The 15,847-nt window shown below is 48.2% G+C and overlaps 1 protein-coding gene across 1 annotated transcript in view; it reads right to left on the reverse strand.

Moving 5' to 3' along the window:
• Nucleotides 1-13,186: 13,186 nt before the first annotated feature.
• Nucleotides 13,187-15,847, reverse strand: part of SDC3 (syndecan 3) — a 185,788-nt gene continuing 183,127 nt past the window's right edge. Inside the window, exons 4-5 of the mRNA XM_034753883.1 lie at nucleotides 14,821-15,097; nucleotides 13,187-14,540 (exon numbers count right to left, since the gene is read on the reverse strand). Coding sequence (XP_034609774.1) covers nucleotides 14,374-14,540; nucleotides 14,821-15,097 — 444 coding nt within the window. The 3' untranslated portion in view covers nucleotides 13,187-14,373. The remainder of the gene's footprint in view (nucleotides 14,541-14,820; nucleotides 15,098-15,847) is intronic.

Genomic DNA, 15,847 nt, shown 5'->3' on the forward strand with positions numbered 1-15,847 from the left:
TGGCCAGGCTGAGTGATGGGCAAAAAAATAATCCAACAACATCAGCGCTTCCAAGTTTTGTTCCACTCTGTACGTGACACTTTATGGATTCGTAGATACCAAGGCCAGCAGGGAACCATTGTGCTCGGCAAATCTGACCTCTTGTAAAACACTGTAAAAGAGAACTTCCCCCAAACAATCCCCAAAGCAGAGCTTTTAGAAAAAACAACCCATCTTCATTTAAAAATGGTCAGTGAAGGAGAAGCCACCACAATGCTTGGTAACTTATTCCAATGTATTTTTACCCTCACTGCTAAAAAATGTATGCTTTATTTCCAGTCTGATTATGCAAATGTAAATAGGTTAATTTGTATATTTGTAACTAAGTTGCATAAAACTGTGATATGGCGAATTGTTTAATGAGCTAATTTGCAGATTTCCGTATAATTGAAGGGAGACCATGATGCATCATGGGAGAAGTAGTTCAGTGAGGGAGGCCAGCCTGTACAGGCGAATGGGACCATGAGGAACTGGGCCTACACCTCCCATGATGCACTGTTACAGCATTTCCAAATTGAAATATTTCTCTTTTTGGTTTTTCTCCTAAAAGTTGTAATTTTCCAGGGGCGGGGGGACCACATTTTCTGACCAGTCCTACTGTACCATACCCTGCTGTGCGTGCTGGGGATACTGTGTGTGTGTGCATGGTTACTTGCCCTGCCATTACTCGTGCTATACCTGTTCAACAGATAGCTGATTTCAGTGTGCAGCGGTGTAAAACCAGTGCTAAAACAATCCATTATTAAACACCTCAAGCTGAGGACGCACGAACCATGTGCCTGAACCATGCCCCCTGCTGCCCCTTCCCCTTGAGCTTGGCTCAAGTGGGGCAAGTCAGGTCACCTTTCTGCCTTGATTTCCCTATCTGTAAAATATGGAGCCTAAGGATCAGCCTTATTAAAGTGCTTTGAGATCCACAGATTAAAATATCTTTGGTTTTATCCAAGATGTAATGCAGGGACCATGCAAAGATCAGGCCGAGGTAAGGATGCTCTTGTATATTTCATGCACAATCATCTGAGTGTGACCCTTGCTCCCCACCAAGGTCATCACAGTTATACAACCAGTGGATTCCTGTCCGTGCTAAAGAGTATAAATAGCGAGCAAAGGAAACACTAGGTTGTTTTAGTATTTGATTTTTTCTTTTCAAACACAGACATAAGAGCCAAAGAACGTTGCCTCTCATCTGCTCCTTTACCCAGCAGCCACCTGCCCGTTATACCCTGCCCCAAATTTAATTCATTTCACTCATCTCACCCCCCCACCGGCCCAAACATAAAAATCAATGCATTCAAATGAAACAGCTCATAAAGTTCTAATGCATCTGTCCCTGGCCCTCTGCAGGGTTGTGCAGACGCGACTAAATCCAATACAGATAGACGTCTGCTCTATCGGTCATAGGAGTCAGGGACCGTGAAAATTATATGGGACCTGCTTGGCCATTACCCTGCACTTTGTGTCTTCATTTATGCCAGCGCGACATGACTGCAAAACACCACCGGTGTGATCTGGCAGCATTTCACCCTATCTTTACACGGGTATAAATGGCAACATTTAGTGCAGGGCAATGGAGAAGCAGGCCCCTGGGGTCTGACTGCCAGAGGTGCTGGGCACCTGCAGCACCCATTGACCTTGGCTGGAATTGTGGGCCCAGCACCTCTGCAAAGCAGGCCCAAGATGAATCTCTGACTGGATTAATTAGGCTCAAGTAGTTAAAAACATTGGGCCCAGTGCTGTTCCCTTTGAAGTCACTGGCAAAACTCCATTGCCTTCAGTAGGAGCTGGGGTGAGGGGGGGGCACCGGGGCACTGTTAAAGGTGCGCAGTGCCTGTCCTTTCAACACCTAGTCATTCTGCCCTAATTTAGGAACTGCCAGCTTGGATTCCACCAGTGGCTCGTCTAGTCGAGTGCCTTGTCTGACAGGAGCCAGTCCTGGCTACTCTAGAATGAAGCTGCAGCAAGCCCTGTAGTAGGAGGTTGCCCACAGGGAAAGTTGCTTCCTGGCCCTCATTAGAAAGACGTTGGCTTATGACCTGAAGCAGGACGATTTAGATCCCTTCCGCATCTCTCGGGAGTTTGTTGGTTGCTGATTTGTCTTTCAGCCTTGTTATTATAACTGTGGATGTTCTTGTTATTCATGTAAAGGCCTAATCTTCTTTTGGAATCCTATTAAGCTCTTAGCTGCCATGATATCCTGTGGCAGTGAGTTCCACAGGTTAACCATGCACAAATTCTCATTCCTTTGATCAGATTTGAGTTTGCCACATTCAGTTTCACTGACTTTTATTATAGGAGGAGCAGTGAAGAGCAGCACCTGATCTATCTCCCTTCGACGAGTCATGGCTTTTCTATATCATTATCATCTCCCCTCTGATTAGTCTCCTCTCCAAGATAAACAGTCAGACTTTTCAATCCCTTTTCCTGTGGAAGTTTTTCCAGGCCCCTGACCAGTCTAGCCACCAGGCTCTGAACTTGCTTGACTTCTGCTCTGTAAAGCCTTTGTGGTCTGAGGGAACAGTCTCAGAAGCACCTGAGTGCCTTTGACTTTAAATACTTTAGCGAATTTTACCCGGGGTGACCAGAAAAAGTCACAGTACTTCAGATGAGATATTAATTTACTATTAGTGTTATTATTTATATTACTGCAGCAGCTGGGAGTGCCAGTCATGGACCAGCACCCCATTGTGCTAGGTGCTGTACAAACACCGAACAGAAAGCCATGGCGTTAGCATCTTTCCCGTATTATTCTGCAGCCCGTTCCTTAAGCAGGCGGACATTTCAGTACACTGTATTGCTTTCTGCAGGGAGGTCTTACTCCAGCTCTGATGCTGGACCAGCTCATTCACAGAACTGCTGATGGGAAAATCACTAAGCCATTGGGAGAGGGAATAATTAGAGCTGGTTTCAAGCCTTCAGCCCAAACTCCCCACACCTACGCGTAAGCAGTTGTTCACTTAGCGGTTAATGGCAGCAGCCCAGCCGCCGCTGCCAAGCCTCTGGGTAGTCTGACTGCCTGCATCATGAAGTCATTAGCCCGGCAGTATGTTTGTTCAGAGCAGTTTGGAAAACTGAAGGGTGGCCCCAATAAATGGATTCACCCCTTTATACACCATGGATGGAGCATGACCCCTGGAGCTCTCAGCCCCAGCAGGACGTGGCGATCTACCCTGCAGTCAGAGTGGGATTGCAGCAGCATGTGTAGACATACCGGCGCTAACTTCGGTCTAGCTAGCGGTACTAGTAGTGATGCTACATAGTGATACAGTCGTGATGCTGCAGCATGGGCTGGTTTGCTCAAGTATGTATCCAGGGCTCTGGGCGAGTGTGCCCAGATCAAAGTGAGCTCAGGTATGTCTACATGTGCTGCAGTCGTACCTCTGATTGCAGTGTGGACAGACCTGGAGATTGGGATAAAACGGTAACTGTTGTTCTTCGAGATGGGTTGCTCACGTCCATTCCGTTCTAGATGCGCATGTGCCCACGTGTGCGGTCGTCGGAGATTTTTGCCTTAGCGGTATCTGCGCGGTCGGCTGTGGCGCCCTCTAGAGTGCCGCGCTCATGCGTCGGTATATCAGGCGCCGCCGGCCCATGCCCTCTCAGTTCCTTCTTGCCGGCAACTCCGACACAGGGGCAGGAGCGCAGGTAATGGAATGGACGTGAGCAACACATCTCGAAGAACAACAGTTCCGACCGTTTTTTCGTCTTCGAGCGCTTGCTCATGTCCATTCCATTCGAGGTGACTCACAAGCAGTGTCAATGGAGGTGGGCTCGGAGTTCAGGGTCCTGCGGCTTGCAGCACTGCTCTGCCAAAGCCAGCAGCGTCTCGAGCTTGTAAGTGCATAATGAGACGCGATCATGTGGACAGACGACCAGGTAGTGGCCCTACAGATCTCTTGGATCGGCACCTGTGCCAGGAAGGCCGCCAATGACACTTGTGCTTTAGTCGAGTGTGCCATCACGCTTGCCAGCAGAGGCATTTTTGCCAGCTCATAGCAGTGGTGGATGCAGGCCATGATCCAGGATGAAATCCTCTGCTCAGACACTGAGCCACCTTTCACCCTGTCTGCTACCGCAATGAACAGCTGCGTTGACTTGCGAAACGGCTTTGTCCTGTCGATGTAGAAGGCCAGCACCCTCCTGACGTCCAGGGCATGCAACCTGCGTTTCTCTTCCGATTTATGAGGCTTTGGGAAAAAGACAGGTAAATATAAGTCCTGGCCGGTATGAAACTGGGAAACTACCTTGGGCAGGAACGCTGGGTGCAGCTGCAGCTGGACCTTATCCTTGTAGAATACCATATAGGGCGGCTCTGAAGTAAGCTCCCTGATCGCAGACACCCTGTGGGCAGACGTTACCGCAACCAGGAACGAAACCTTCCAGGAGAGAAGAAGAGGAGAGCAGGAAACCAGAGGCTCGAAGGGAGGCCCCATGAGCCGTGACAGCATGAGATTCAAGTCCCAGGGAGGGACCGGATCCCGGACATAAGGGTAGAGATGCTCCAGACCTTGCAAAAAACGGGCCATCGTATCATGAGCGAAGACTGACCTGCCTTGGAACGGAGGGTGGAAGGCTGAAATCACTGCTAGGTGGACCCTGACTGACGACAGGAACAATCCTTGGAGTTTGAGGTACAGAAGATAATCCAGGATCACCTGCAGCAAGGCCTGTTCGGTCCGGATATGTCATTCTGAGACCCAGCACGTGAACCTTTTCCACTTGGCCAGGTAGGTCGCTCTGGTGGAGGGCTTTCTGATACCCAGCAAGCCCTGTTGCACCCGGGCCGAGCATTCCTGTTCTTCTGCATTCAGCCATGCAGTGGCCATGCTGACAAGCGCAACGCCTCCAGGTTCGTGTGCAGGAGACTGGTGTGGTCCTGGGACAGCAAGTCTGGCCAGAGAGGAAGCCGCAGAAGGGTGGCTACCAAAAGGTCCAGCAGGGTGCTGAACCGGTTCTGTCGAGGCCACACGGGGGCTATCAAGATAACTTTCGCCCTGTGCTGTTTGATCTTCATGAGGACTCTGTGGATCAACAGCACCAGCAGGAAGGCATAAATCAGGGCACCTGACCATGGGAGCAAGAAAGCATCTGACAGGAAGCCCCTGGAGTGAACAGGACATGTGGCATTTCCTGTTCTGATGGGACATGAACAAGTCCACCTTGGGAGTTCCCCACTTTTGGAAGTTCATATTAGCCGCCTCTGAATGGAGTGACCACTCGTGGCGAGATGAGAAGGTCCTGTTGAGGCGATCTGCTAACACGTTCCCAGGCCCGGGCAGATGTGCGGCTACCAGATGAATGGCCTGCCACACACAGAAGTCCCAAAGGCAGAGAGCTTCTTGGCAAAGGGCCGACGACTTGCCTCTGCCCTGCCTGTTGATGTCATACATTGCGGCAGTATTGTCTTTCAGGACCTGCACCACCTTGCCCATCAGGCGGGGCAAGAAAGCCTGGCAGACCAGACGAACCACTTTGAGCTCCCTGACGCTAGCCCTTGCCAAGCAAGGAACAGGCGCTCCGACTAACCACCACGGGCGATAAGAAGGAACTGAGAGGACATGGACCGGTGGCGCCTGATATACCAACGCATGAGCGCGGCACTCCAGAGGGCGCCACAGCCGACTGTACAGATACCGCTAAGGCAAAAATCTCTGACGACCGCACATGTGGGCGCGCGAGCACCTAAAATGGAACAGACGGGAGCAAGCACTCATAGAAGAAGAGTAATTTTCTGATGCGCTGATATGGATAACGAGATCTCATGACATGCGGCATAAGCCGTTGCCGTAGTCAGGAAAGACTCCGTGCCGGCCCACTCCCCACCCCATATATCTGGAACAGTGGGGGCACGCCGGCCCCGAGAATATCATGCAACGGCCACTGCTAGAGGCTGAATAGTGGCCTTGATGCAGTAATGTTCTGTCCCCAAATAGCAGTAAGGGAGCTATCGGACTGAATGGGCCACATTTCTGAGCCGGCGTGGGAAAGTTGGTTATAATAGAGGGGAAAGGATTTGATGTCCCTAATATAAACCAGCAGTGAAAGAGCGATTCACTAGAATCCACCACAGCACTGCAACATCACGTTAGCAACATTGCCACTTAAAAGACTGGCTTCCTCCTCTGGCAGCCAGGTCTGGACACCTGGGGTCATCAACAATCAGCATCACCTCAGCCTCGTTTTGCCATGAACACAGCTGATTGCTGGGAATTCTGAAGTCTATAACATGGGAGCCTTGGTAACAAACCAGTGGGATGTGGCCAGATGTCTCCTTTGGGAAGCAGACAGTGCATTTGCTGCCAAATCGTTCACCAGCATTATCTGCCAGTGAACACTTGGGCTTATTAGCTAGGAAAGTCACAGTTCGGGTCCTGAATTCAAATCAGTTAGTAACTGCACTGCATCACCTCACCCATCCTCCATCTGTGGCAGGAACATCCTAGCGGGTTGGCTAGGACAGGGACCTGCTGCTGTAATTCTTTGGGAGGGACACTTTAGCTTATTACTGCCTGAAAAGCTCCTAACACACGGTTGGTGTTAGATGCAAGGCTCGCTGATGGGCACTGCAAAGATCAATTATCCAAGAGGCATTGCAAATGACAAGCAAAGCGCCTGCCTTGTTAAAGACGCTTTTGTGTAAATTATACATGATTTCATCGTCCATGCGCTTTTGCCTGTATAGGTAGTTCCTTGCGGCGTTCAGCACATCACCACACCCCTTGCATCCCCCGTGAGCACTGCTATTAGGCTCTCTGGATACTTAGACAGGAGCTCAATCGTTACTGGATGGTCATTTCTATTCTCTGGTGGCCTCTCACCTGGTTGTTAGAAAGCAGAAATCTGCTTAGCACAGTGCATTGAGCGTAGCTGCAGAGATACCACCCTCGGTTGAGGTCCCATCAGTTCTGACAAACTCTGAGGGTTGGTCCTGCTCCGTCTCTGATGGCAGAGTGTCAAGGAAATCCCAGGGTACTGCAGGAAGTGAGACTGGCCTTTTAGCAGGGGGTTTCTTTGACTCGGTGGTGCTAGGTGACCGTGCGCTGCTGAAGGCATCGTCTTCTGGCTGAATCACAAATCCAAAGCGCTGACCACTCATGGTCTTCAAAACCAAAGGCACTTTGAAGACCATCTCCTCCTTCCCCCCCCACCCAGGAGACCTAGCCAAATTCCAACGCTGGTGATTACATTAAATTCTTCCTGCACTTTCAGCTGGGTGGAGTCATCTTCACTTCCTGTTTTGTAACTATTGTTAGGGTTACTGTGAACCATTAAACAGCTGTCACGTTCCACCCCAGTGGTGGCAGCATTCCGGTGGTGTGTGAAGGGATCCCTATATGTAATTATAAATGTATTATTAGCAGCCTTCCACCACGCAGCCCTTCCTAGACTCAGCTCCCATGCCCAGGTATTATGGTCTCTTTTGTGGCAAGATGAGCAGGGACTTGTGATGTGCTGAGCACAAAACTTAATTGGGTTGCACTCAGCTAGACCATGTAGAAGGGAGCTGCTGTCACTCTAAGGTGGCTGAAGTGTTGCTATGGAGACCATTAATTAAACACAGCCTCTCGCCTGATGCTATCTAACTAGAGCAGCCCGGATAACAAGGTCTATCTTTTTATTTAGCCCTCCTCACACGTTGGCGCAACAAACACCCAGGGACCGGAAACAAGCCACAGAACACAAAGCTCCCAGTGATCCATGTTTAAATGACTTTATTTTTCCTTTTATAAATGGGCACAGCACAGAAATCATTAAAAAAAATAGACAGTACCATTACAGTGCTAGATCCATTGGCAAAGATTATTTTGTAGTCTTTTTTATTATTAATTATTATTATTATTTTTAAAGTTTTGGCCATTGAGTCAGAACAAAAACAATTAACAAACATTTTTATTTATTTTATTTTCGTTTTTAACAGACACTATGAAGCAATTTAAGTACTAAACTCTAGGAGAGTTATGTACATACAAAAAAAAAGGTTCTGTTTACGATATGTTTCCTATTAAAAATATTTACATGCATTTTTTTTTCCTCCCCAGTTGTTGAATAGTAAAACACTATAATTTCAACTGCTGCCAAAGACTTTTCATTCTCCTAGTTGGGCTTTTGAATCAGCCCCAAAAAGGAAAGTGAAGATTTATTATTTAAATCTTCTGGAAAGAGATGAGGGGATTGGGTTTTTTGTTTTGAATGTATATCAATGGTTTTGTTTTTAAATGTATACAAGTTGGCTTTGTGTTTATTTACAGAGTAACCAATGGGTGGCATTTTATCCCGGAGACATGGTGTTGAACGTTAGTGTTAGATAAGTACATTGCTTCATAAGTGATTTTGAAAAGCAGATTTACCAAACAATGTGGAGATATATATATGATTATTATTTGTTTTGGCTGGTTTGATTGTCAACTGTACGTTTATGACTTAGACCTCTGGGAGCCAAAACAGGAAGTCACTGCTCAGAAAGTCACTGGTACCCTTGAGGGGCTTTGGAAATGCATTGAGCAAGATCTGGTGGCAGGATCTTAAACTTTCCAAAAAGGTGCCACTCCAGACTGAGTTTTTCTGTAGCTATTTAGGATGTCCACTGATCTGGAGGCATAAGACACTTGGGGTCAGAAGGGAATAACAGAAAGCTCTGTGTAGGTTTACCTGATCGATCTTCCTCTGTGTCTGCACTGGACAAAGAGCATGGAGGAAAGGGAAAGTCGGCAGATGCAATCCCCTGGAAAATGGTTCTGAATGGCCTGACGCTATAACTGGGCACGACGTGTTGAGTTGCTTCTAGGCCCCTTGTACAAAACCCACCAAAGTCAATGGGAGGCTGTGCATTCGCGTCACCAGGCTTTGGCTCGGGCCCTTGCTGAGAAAGGGGCTAGATTCTCTTCTGATGTCAACTGACTCCCATGACTGAGGAGCGGTTCCAAAGTCTCTGCAGAATTTAGCACTCTTAAATCTACAAAGCCAGCCAATAGTGTCCCCCCTCTCAGTTTACGTAGCTGACTTGAATTAAAGCTCTCTCTGTGTGTACACACGAGTATATATGTATATACATATATAAATTACATACATACATATATTCTTCTAAGAGTTCAGACCTGCAGCCGGCTAGCTTTTCCCTCCAAACACTGGACTGGATTTGTATTTGCTCAGGACTGCAGAGCAGCTGGCCATGTGCCTAACAAGACTCGGTTATTCTAATAAATGTTTCGGTGCCGAAAGCTTTTCAAAGCCTGGAAGCCCAGAGAGCGCTGCAGACTAGGAACATTTATAATAATAGAAGGAGGAAAAAAATCCCTTTTCATTTTGAATTAACCACTTTAAATGGAACAAAGCCTCTGTGAAGGAGGGGGAATCAGATTCTGGGCTAGAGATTAGCTACCGTTGAATTATACCAAAAGCTAAAGGCTCAAACTGAGCAAGGCAGGTTACGATAGATGGACCTTTGTCATTCTAACAGAAGAACAGCCTACGGAACTGTCAGTGTGCAAGGAAACTCTGCAGCCTGTGTTAGGGCCCATTATTGACTCTGGTCCAGATTCTGCTTGTGTTTACACTGGTATAAATCTGAAGTGGCTTCACTGCAGAGCACCAGTGCCACTGAAATCAGACTCGGGACCACTGAGGCCAGCAAGGCTAGGAAACATTGGACCCGGTTTCAGCAATGTTCCAGCTGTCGCTGTGCTAGCCCTTGTGTAGAGAGGGCTCTGACATTTGGGCCAGGCTTTCAGCACACCTGAGCCCTGGTTTCCACCACTGCAGCCGCAGATTCGGATTCTGAATGCTCCGAAATTCCTGTGCGCGTGGACCCCTGGTTCGGGGAAGTCCAAGGGGTCAGTCATCAAAGCGGATCCAGAATCGGAACCTCTGCAAAGCTCAGGGGGGAATCCAGCGTTTTGATTTGAGCCCTTCTCTACATCAGGGCGTCTGCCTGCAGTCATGGCATCCCCTCAGGTTCTGCTCTGCTCACCACCCAGAAAACCTCTCGCAAAGCCAGGCAGCAGAAAAGGACAGAATTGGAAGAGTGGCCTTAGGGTTCGAACGTGACTATGGGGCAAAGTTACTTTCCAACTTAATCGATTACCTCCTTCTGTGTCTTGCGTTAGGGCCACATGATCTTCCGAAGTGCTAAATGCCTACAGCTCTGGGTGAAGGTGACGGGAGCTATTGATACAGGCTTTGAGAACGAGACCTCAGCTGAACAAATACCTCCTTGCCGAGCTAATACAGCCCGGGATAGGGAGTCCTCTGTGGCCAGAGCCTTGTCAGCTAAGCTCTGATTTCAGCGATTAAAGACCGTCCATCACCTTAGCATGTGGGCTACCCAAAAAGGGATCCCTAAAAGCCAATCCTGCTGCTGCTGGGAAACAAGCTACATCCAACTGACTTTCCATTGGCTAGCTGGTGTTAAGCCACAAGCCAGGACAAATACCTGCACCTTCCACCATGCATCAGCAGCATCCAGCCTTTGATTGACACCTGGAAGAAGAAAGTTCCACGGGTCAGAAGTTCAGTTAAAACAGGGCGACAGACTGTAACCGCCCGGGTTCGAAGGGGGAATGACTGCAGGGTCAGAAGCGCTCTTGTGAATTCAGAACCCCTGGGGCTGGAGGACAGCTGCGTCCTGGGCTTGCTGAAGCTTTCCAGGTGATCATCAAGGCATGCTCTGTACTGCAGGTCATGAGATAAGAGGCAGCAGGCGCAGAGCCAGAACTTCAGATGTGGAATCACTGAAATCCCATTTGGGGGTTTCTTTCTTGACTACGAGCCCATTGGAGCTGAGGGCACTCAGCACCTCACCGAATTAGGCCCTATAAACCAATCAGCATTTGAAGCAGGTAGGAAAGGGAAGCAGAGAAGGTAACCAAAGATTTGCACCATGTCCCCTAGCCACACAAGCCCAGGGTGTGGTAAGATGCTGCCTTACATGGTACCTACCGCCAGTTGATTTTCATAATGCCTTTCCTGTTTCATTACCGGATCAACAACTGGGGAAAACCACCTGCTTTTCACCCTCCCCGCCCTTTGATCAAGGCTCACACCCAGAGTCCCACCAAACTCCCTGGGGAAACTCATATTTCTTCATGTGTTGATAGCAGGATTTTCAAAAGCACCCAACGGAGTTAATCCTCCAGCTCCCATTGACTTCCAATTGGGTCCCACAATCCTAACCCCACTGAATTCAAGAGGAGTCTTTCCTATGATTCTGATGGGCCGTGGATCAAATCCTTGCAGCATCTGATTATTGACAGCTCTTGGATGATTTCCTCCAACAAATGAAGATACAGGAAGCCACATTCATGGTATAGCTACTTCCAGTCCCCCAGCCCATGCACAGAAGAGAAGACATCAAACACATCTGGAATGATTATTCCTAGCTGTTGATTCTTACATCTACCCTTTCACTTCTGGATAGCTGAGACGGTTGGAAGGGCCTATTGGTGACTGATTTTAAAAAATTTTTAAAAAGAAAAGGTGTGCTACAAACCAAGATAAAAATCTCCTTGAGATCACATCTACTTTCCAGTCCAAGAGAGACACAGAAAGCGAGTGGTAGCAGCAGCTACTGGACAATAAATTAAGACATTGGTCAACTCTGATCAGTGTTTTAATTAACAATATTTTTGTCTTTTTGTACTTTAAATTATTTTAAGAGAAAGCAAAGAAGGATTTTTCAGCCTGCTCTAACACTCACATTTTGAGATCGTTACTCCCTTCCGAACCTGTAAAAGATTTAAGTATCAGGATTACAACTTAATACCAGCTGAGAGGTCTAATGCGGATTAAAAAAAAAAAAAAGTTGTATTACAGTACTTCAGACTATTAAGGGAAAAAATAGAATGGAGCAGATTAATGAGGAAGCTGAGAAAAGCAAAATTTAAAAGATAAAGCTTGGAGGTTTTAATATATTCTCAAAAGATTAGGACCTTGTCTTTCAAAGGGGACTAATGATTTTTGGTTGCCTCAGTCTTTGGGGTGCCCAAATTGAGACACCTTTAAGGGGCTTGATTTTCAGAATCCACCCCGGAGAATTAGCCCCCTTTAAGGTCCCAATACAGAACCTAGAAATAAAGACATTCAAAATCAAAGTCCCTTTTGAAAAATCTCAGCCTAAAGCTGGGGGGGGGAGGGGGGAACCTCCATCCAGATTTGTACCAAACCTTGAAACATTTGGCTCTCACCTCCTGGCAGCCCTGGAGGGGCCTTTTCATATGACTGACAGCCTCATTCTGCTGTCAGTTACACCGGGATCAATCAGGAATAACTCTGCTGACATCAGTGGAGTTACACTGGTGTGACATCAGAACCAAGCCCGGGGTGTCATTCTTGTGCCTTTCACCAGATACCAGCTGGTATCACCAGATATTTGCTTTGGCCACAATTCTTCTCTCCCATCCACATGCCAGAGTCGCTTTGTTCTCTGGGATATGCTGAAACTTTTTCTGGCTCCAAGAGCAGATTGTCCCCGGCGCAGCCCACTAAGACAAGTCCCCAAAGTCCCTCGCAGAGCATATCCTGTTCCCAATTACGTATGCCCGCACGGATCCACGAGAGAGTTCCATGGGTCACAACAGCTTCGAGTTGGTTATTTGTGGGGATTGACCCAAGCACATCAGAAGGTAAATGCCTGTGTCTATACTGCCTGAGGCAAATGCTCACATTAGCCCATAGCCACTAGTAGACTGATAAACCTCCACTCACGAGTCAGCCGTTGGAAGGGTTCAAAGAGTCAGACTAGAAGGTGACTATAGGTGACATAAGGTTGTTGGCTGCTTTTTTTATTATTATTTTTAATTAAATACAATAGCAACGTCAGGGCCTCAAAGGAACATGGTCCAGATCCAAATCATCTTTTTAAAAACCCAGTTTCCTTAACTGTATCATGAACAGCACTTTTGATTATTAAAGCCGGCCAATTCAAATTTCTCACTGAATGTTCCACCCTAAGGGCCCAGTCCCTCGTGCCACTTATGTCCTTTCCAGCTTCAATGCACCTCAGATGATTCAAAACACATTAGTCAGTTTGACGGTTGCTTCTAGTTGGTTTCCCTTTTGGGCTCCCATGCAAAGCTGACCCAAAGCCCATTGGAAGTCAATCGGGTCCTAGCTGTAAAGTTTAGACCAGAGTTTTAAAAATAAAAACTAAAAGAAATAATGGAAACATATCAATCTTGGATTTAATAAATGATACATCATGGAGCTAAGCTGATCTGACAGTGACCCTTGAATACCTACCGTTGTCGCCTTTATTTTTTTAATTTCCTGCGGTATCTGCAATTTGACATGAGCTATCACCAAACAACATCTGAGGAGAACGGCTGCAAAGCACGGCTTGATGAGGTCTGTGAAATATTATCACATTCAAAGGAACACAGAAGACCTCTTCTAGCCTTTTGTTGTTGTTCTTGTCAATCGCCCCTGCCCCCATTATCCTGTTTCCCTTAAAACCATCAGCGCTGGTTGTTTGCAAAGAGCGGGAATACTGCGCTGAGTTTTATTCGTCACAGTGAAAACCCAGCAAAAGCAAGGTCCCTTTCAACCAAGCCCCTTGCCAGCCCACAAAACATGGTTCCTATACACTTAAGGTCTCTGGCTGTGCACAGCAATGCAATGAAGTGAAGCGGTGTGAGGAAGGGAGCCCCACACAACTGTAAAATGGGGCTCCCTGCAGCTATGTGAACTCTCTGAGGAGGTGATCTAAAAGCTCCTCTCCAGCCCACTGGCCATTTTTCATTCCAAGAGCAAACCGCAGCATTCGCTGTTTCATCTCATTGTGCTTTTTCAAGGCTTGACATTGTATTTGACAGTCGCATCCTCTTTCCGAATAGAGCCATGGAGCAGCGATTCCCAGTAAGAAACCAAACCCGCAACCCCACAAAAAGAAAGAAACCCCTCCCTCTCCCCAAATTCCCACCCCTACCCCAATTCTGGTAACAGGTGTTCAGATCTCAGAGTCAGTCGTGTTGTTTGGTAAACCCAGGAAACTCCAACCATCATCAGGAAAATGACCACCCAAGCATGCTCTCGTCTGAGGAGTGTTCGCATAGGCACTGAAAGTTGGCTGCCCGTTCGCTCCTCACACTTGCTGTCCCCTGCAAACGCTGTGTCCGCTGGAGAAAGGTTACGGTATTCGTGTTAAATCGGTGACACTTTATTTGTATATGTTTAAACTGAAGATGTTTTTTTTTTTCTTTTTATTATAGTGTTTGTTTGTTTGTTCAACTCACAGTCCCATCAGAAAGAGAGCGCGAGAGAGAGATTGGATGGGGGAGGGTGGGGGCAGAGGGAGGTTGAACCAGAAATCGAGTGAAACTGAGAGAGAGGCACTCTGGGCTCTTTTTATGCATAGAACTCCTCCTGCTTGTCGGGCTTTTGGTATGTGACGTTCGCCTGCTTTGGCTCCTCCAGTGTGTAGCTCCCTTCGTCCTTCTTCTTCATCCGGTAGATGAGCAGCATGACCAGAAAGGCAGCAAAGAGCGCCCCGACCACACCGCCCACGATGACAGCTGCAATGGAGAGCAAAGGAAAGAGCCGGTCAGTGAGCAGGACAACGGGGTCTCCTGGCCACCAACAGCACTGCTGACTGCAGGCATCCAAAAATCACCAATGAACCCCCCCCCAGGAGATTTAACAATAATAAATTGGGGGCCTTTTTATTTGCCTACCTCCCTTTCTGCCCCTACCCGCCTCCCAGTCAACTGCGTGGAGTTCAGGGTGGTGAGGGGTCTCTAGGGCCTTTTGCAGAGGTTTCGAATTCCCCGTCAGCACCAGAGCGTCAGGCCTCACCTATTAGCACTTCTTTCCTCTCCAGGATGTTTTTCTGGGGGAGCTGGGCAGCTGAGTTCCCAGAGTCTATCGTATTGTCTATGAGGCCGGGCTCTGCATTCTTCCCCAGCCCCGGCCCTGCTGCCGGGGTAACCGCGGCGATCACTTCGTTATTGAGCTCCGTCAGAGTCGTGTCTTCCTCCTCACGGATTTCGAAGTCCCCGCTGGGCCCTCCACTGACAGGAACCTCCAGCTCGTTGTCGAGGGCCGTGGACACAGTCACGTCCAGCGGCTCGGTCTGAGGAAGGGAACGAGACGGAGGAGGAGAGAGTCAGTCATCCAAAGGCTTGGAGGACAAACCGTGAGGAGGAACAGCTTTGAGCTTCACTCTGCCTTTCCCCTGCCAGATCTCCGCAGCTCCATTCCCGCCCCCGTCCGATGCAGCGAGAGAGACTTTGGGACCCAAGGCAACTATTGCAGTGTGGCACCACCTGGGGGCAGGTGAGTCGGGCGGGCTGGGGTCAGTCCAGCTCATCTTACAGCTTCCTTGAAATGTCCCGCCAGATCACAAGGAGCATTAGACATCCCCATCTTTGGGGATTTTTAAGACTGGGTTGGGGACAGTGGTTTGCGCATTGGCCTGCTGAAACCCAGGGTTGTGAGTTCAATCCTTGAGGGGGCCACTTAGGGAGCTGGGGCAAAAATCTGCCTGGGGATTGGTCCTGCTTTGAGCAGGGGGTTGGACTAGATACCTCCTGAGGTCCCTTCCAACCTTGATATTTTATGATTCTAACATCTGTCAGGGATGGTCTAGATAATACTTAGTCCTGCCTTGAGTGCAGAGGACTGGACTTGAGGTCCCTCCAGTTCTATGATTCTATCTTGGCTTACATCAATAAGCACCCAGCCTTTAGCCTGACCCAAACCTCGCCTCCTCCCCTCCTCCATACCCCCAAGCGTTTTAGAGCTGCTCAGAATCCCAGCCTAGATCTGGACCTGAACCTTGCAAACAGCTCGTCTTCATAATGGACCAAACTGAAATCTTGGA

Source organism: Trachemys scripta, chromosome 20 (genome assembly GCF_013100865.1).
Source record: "Trachemys scripta elegans isolate TJP31775 chromosome 20, CAS_Tse_1.0, whole genome shotgun sequence".
Lineage (NCBI taxonomy): Eukaryota > Metazoa > Chordata > Testudines > Emydidae > Trachemys > Trachemys scripta.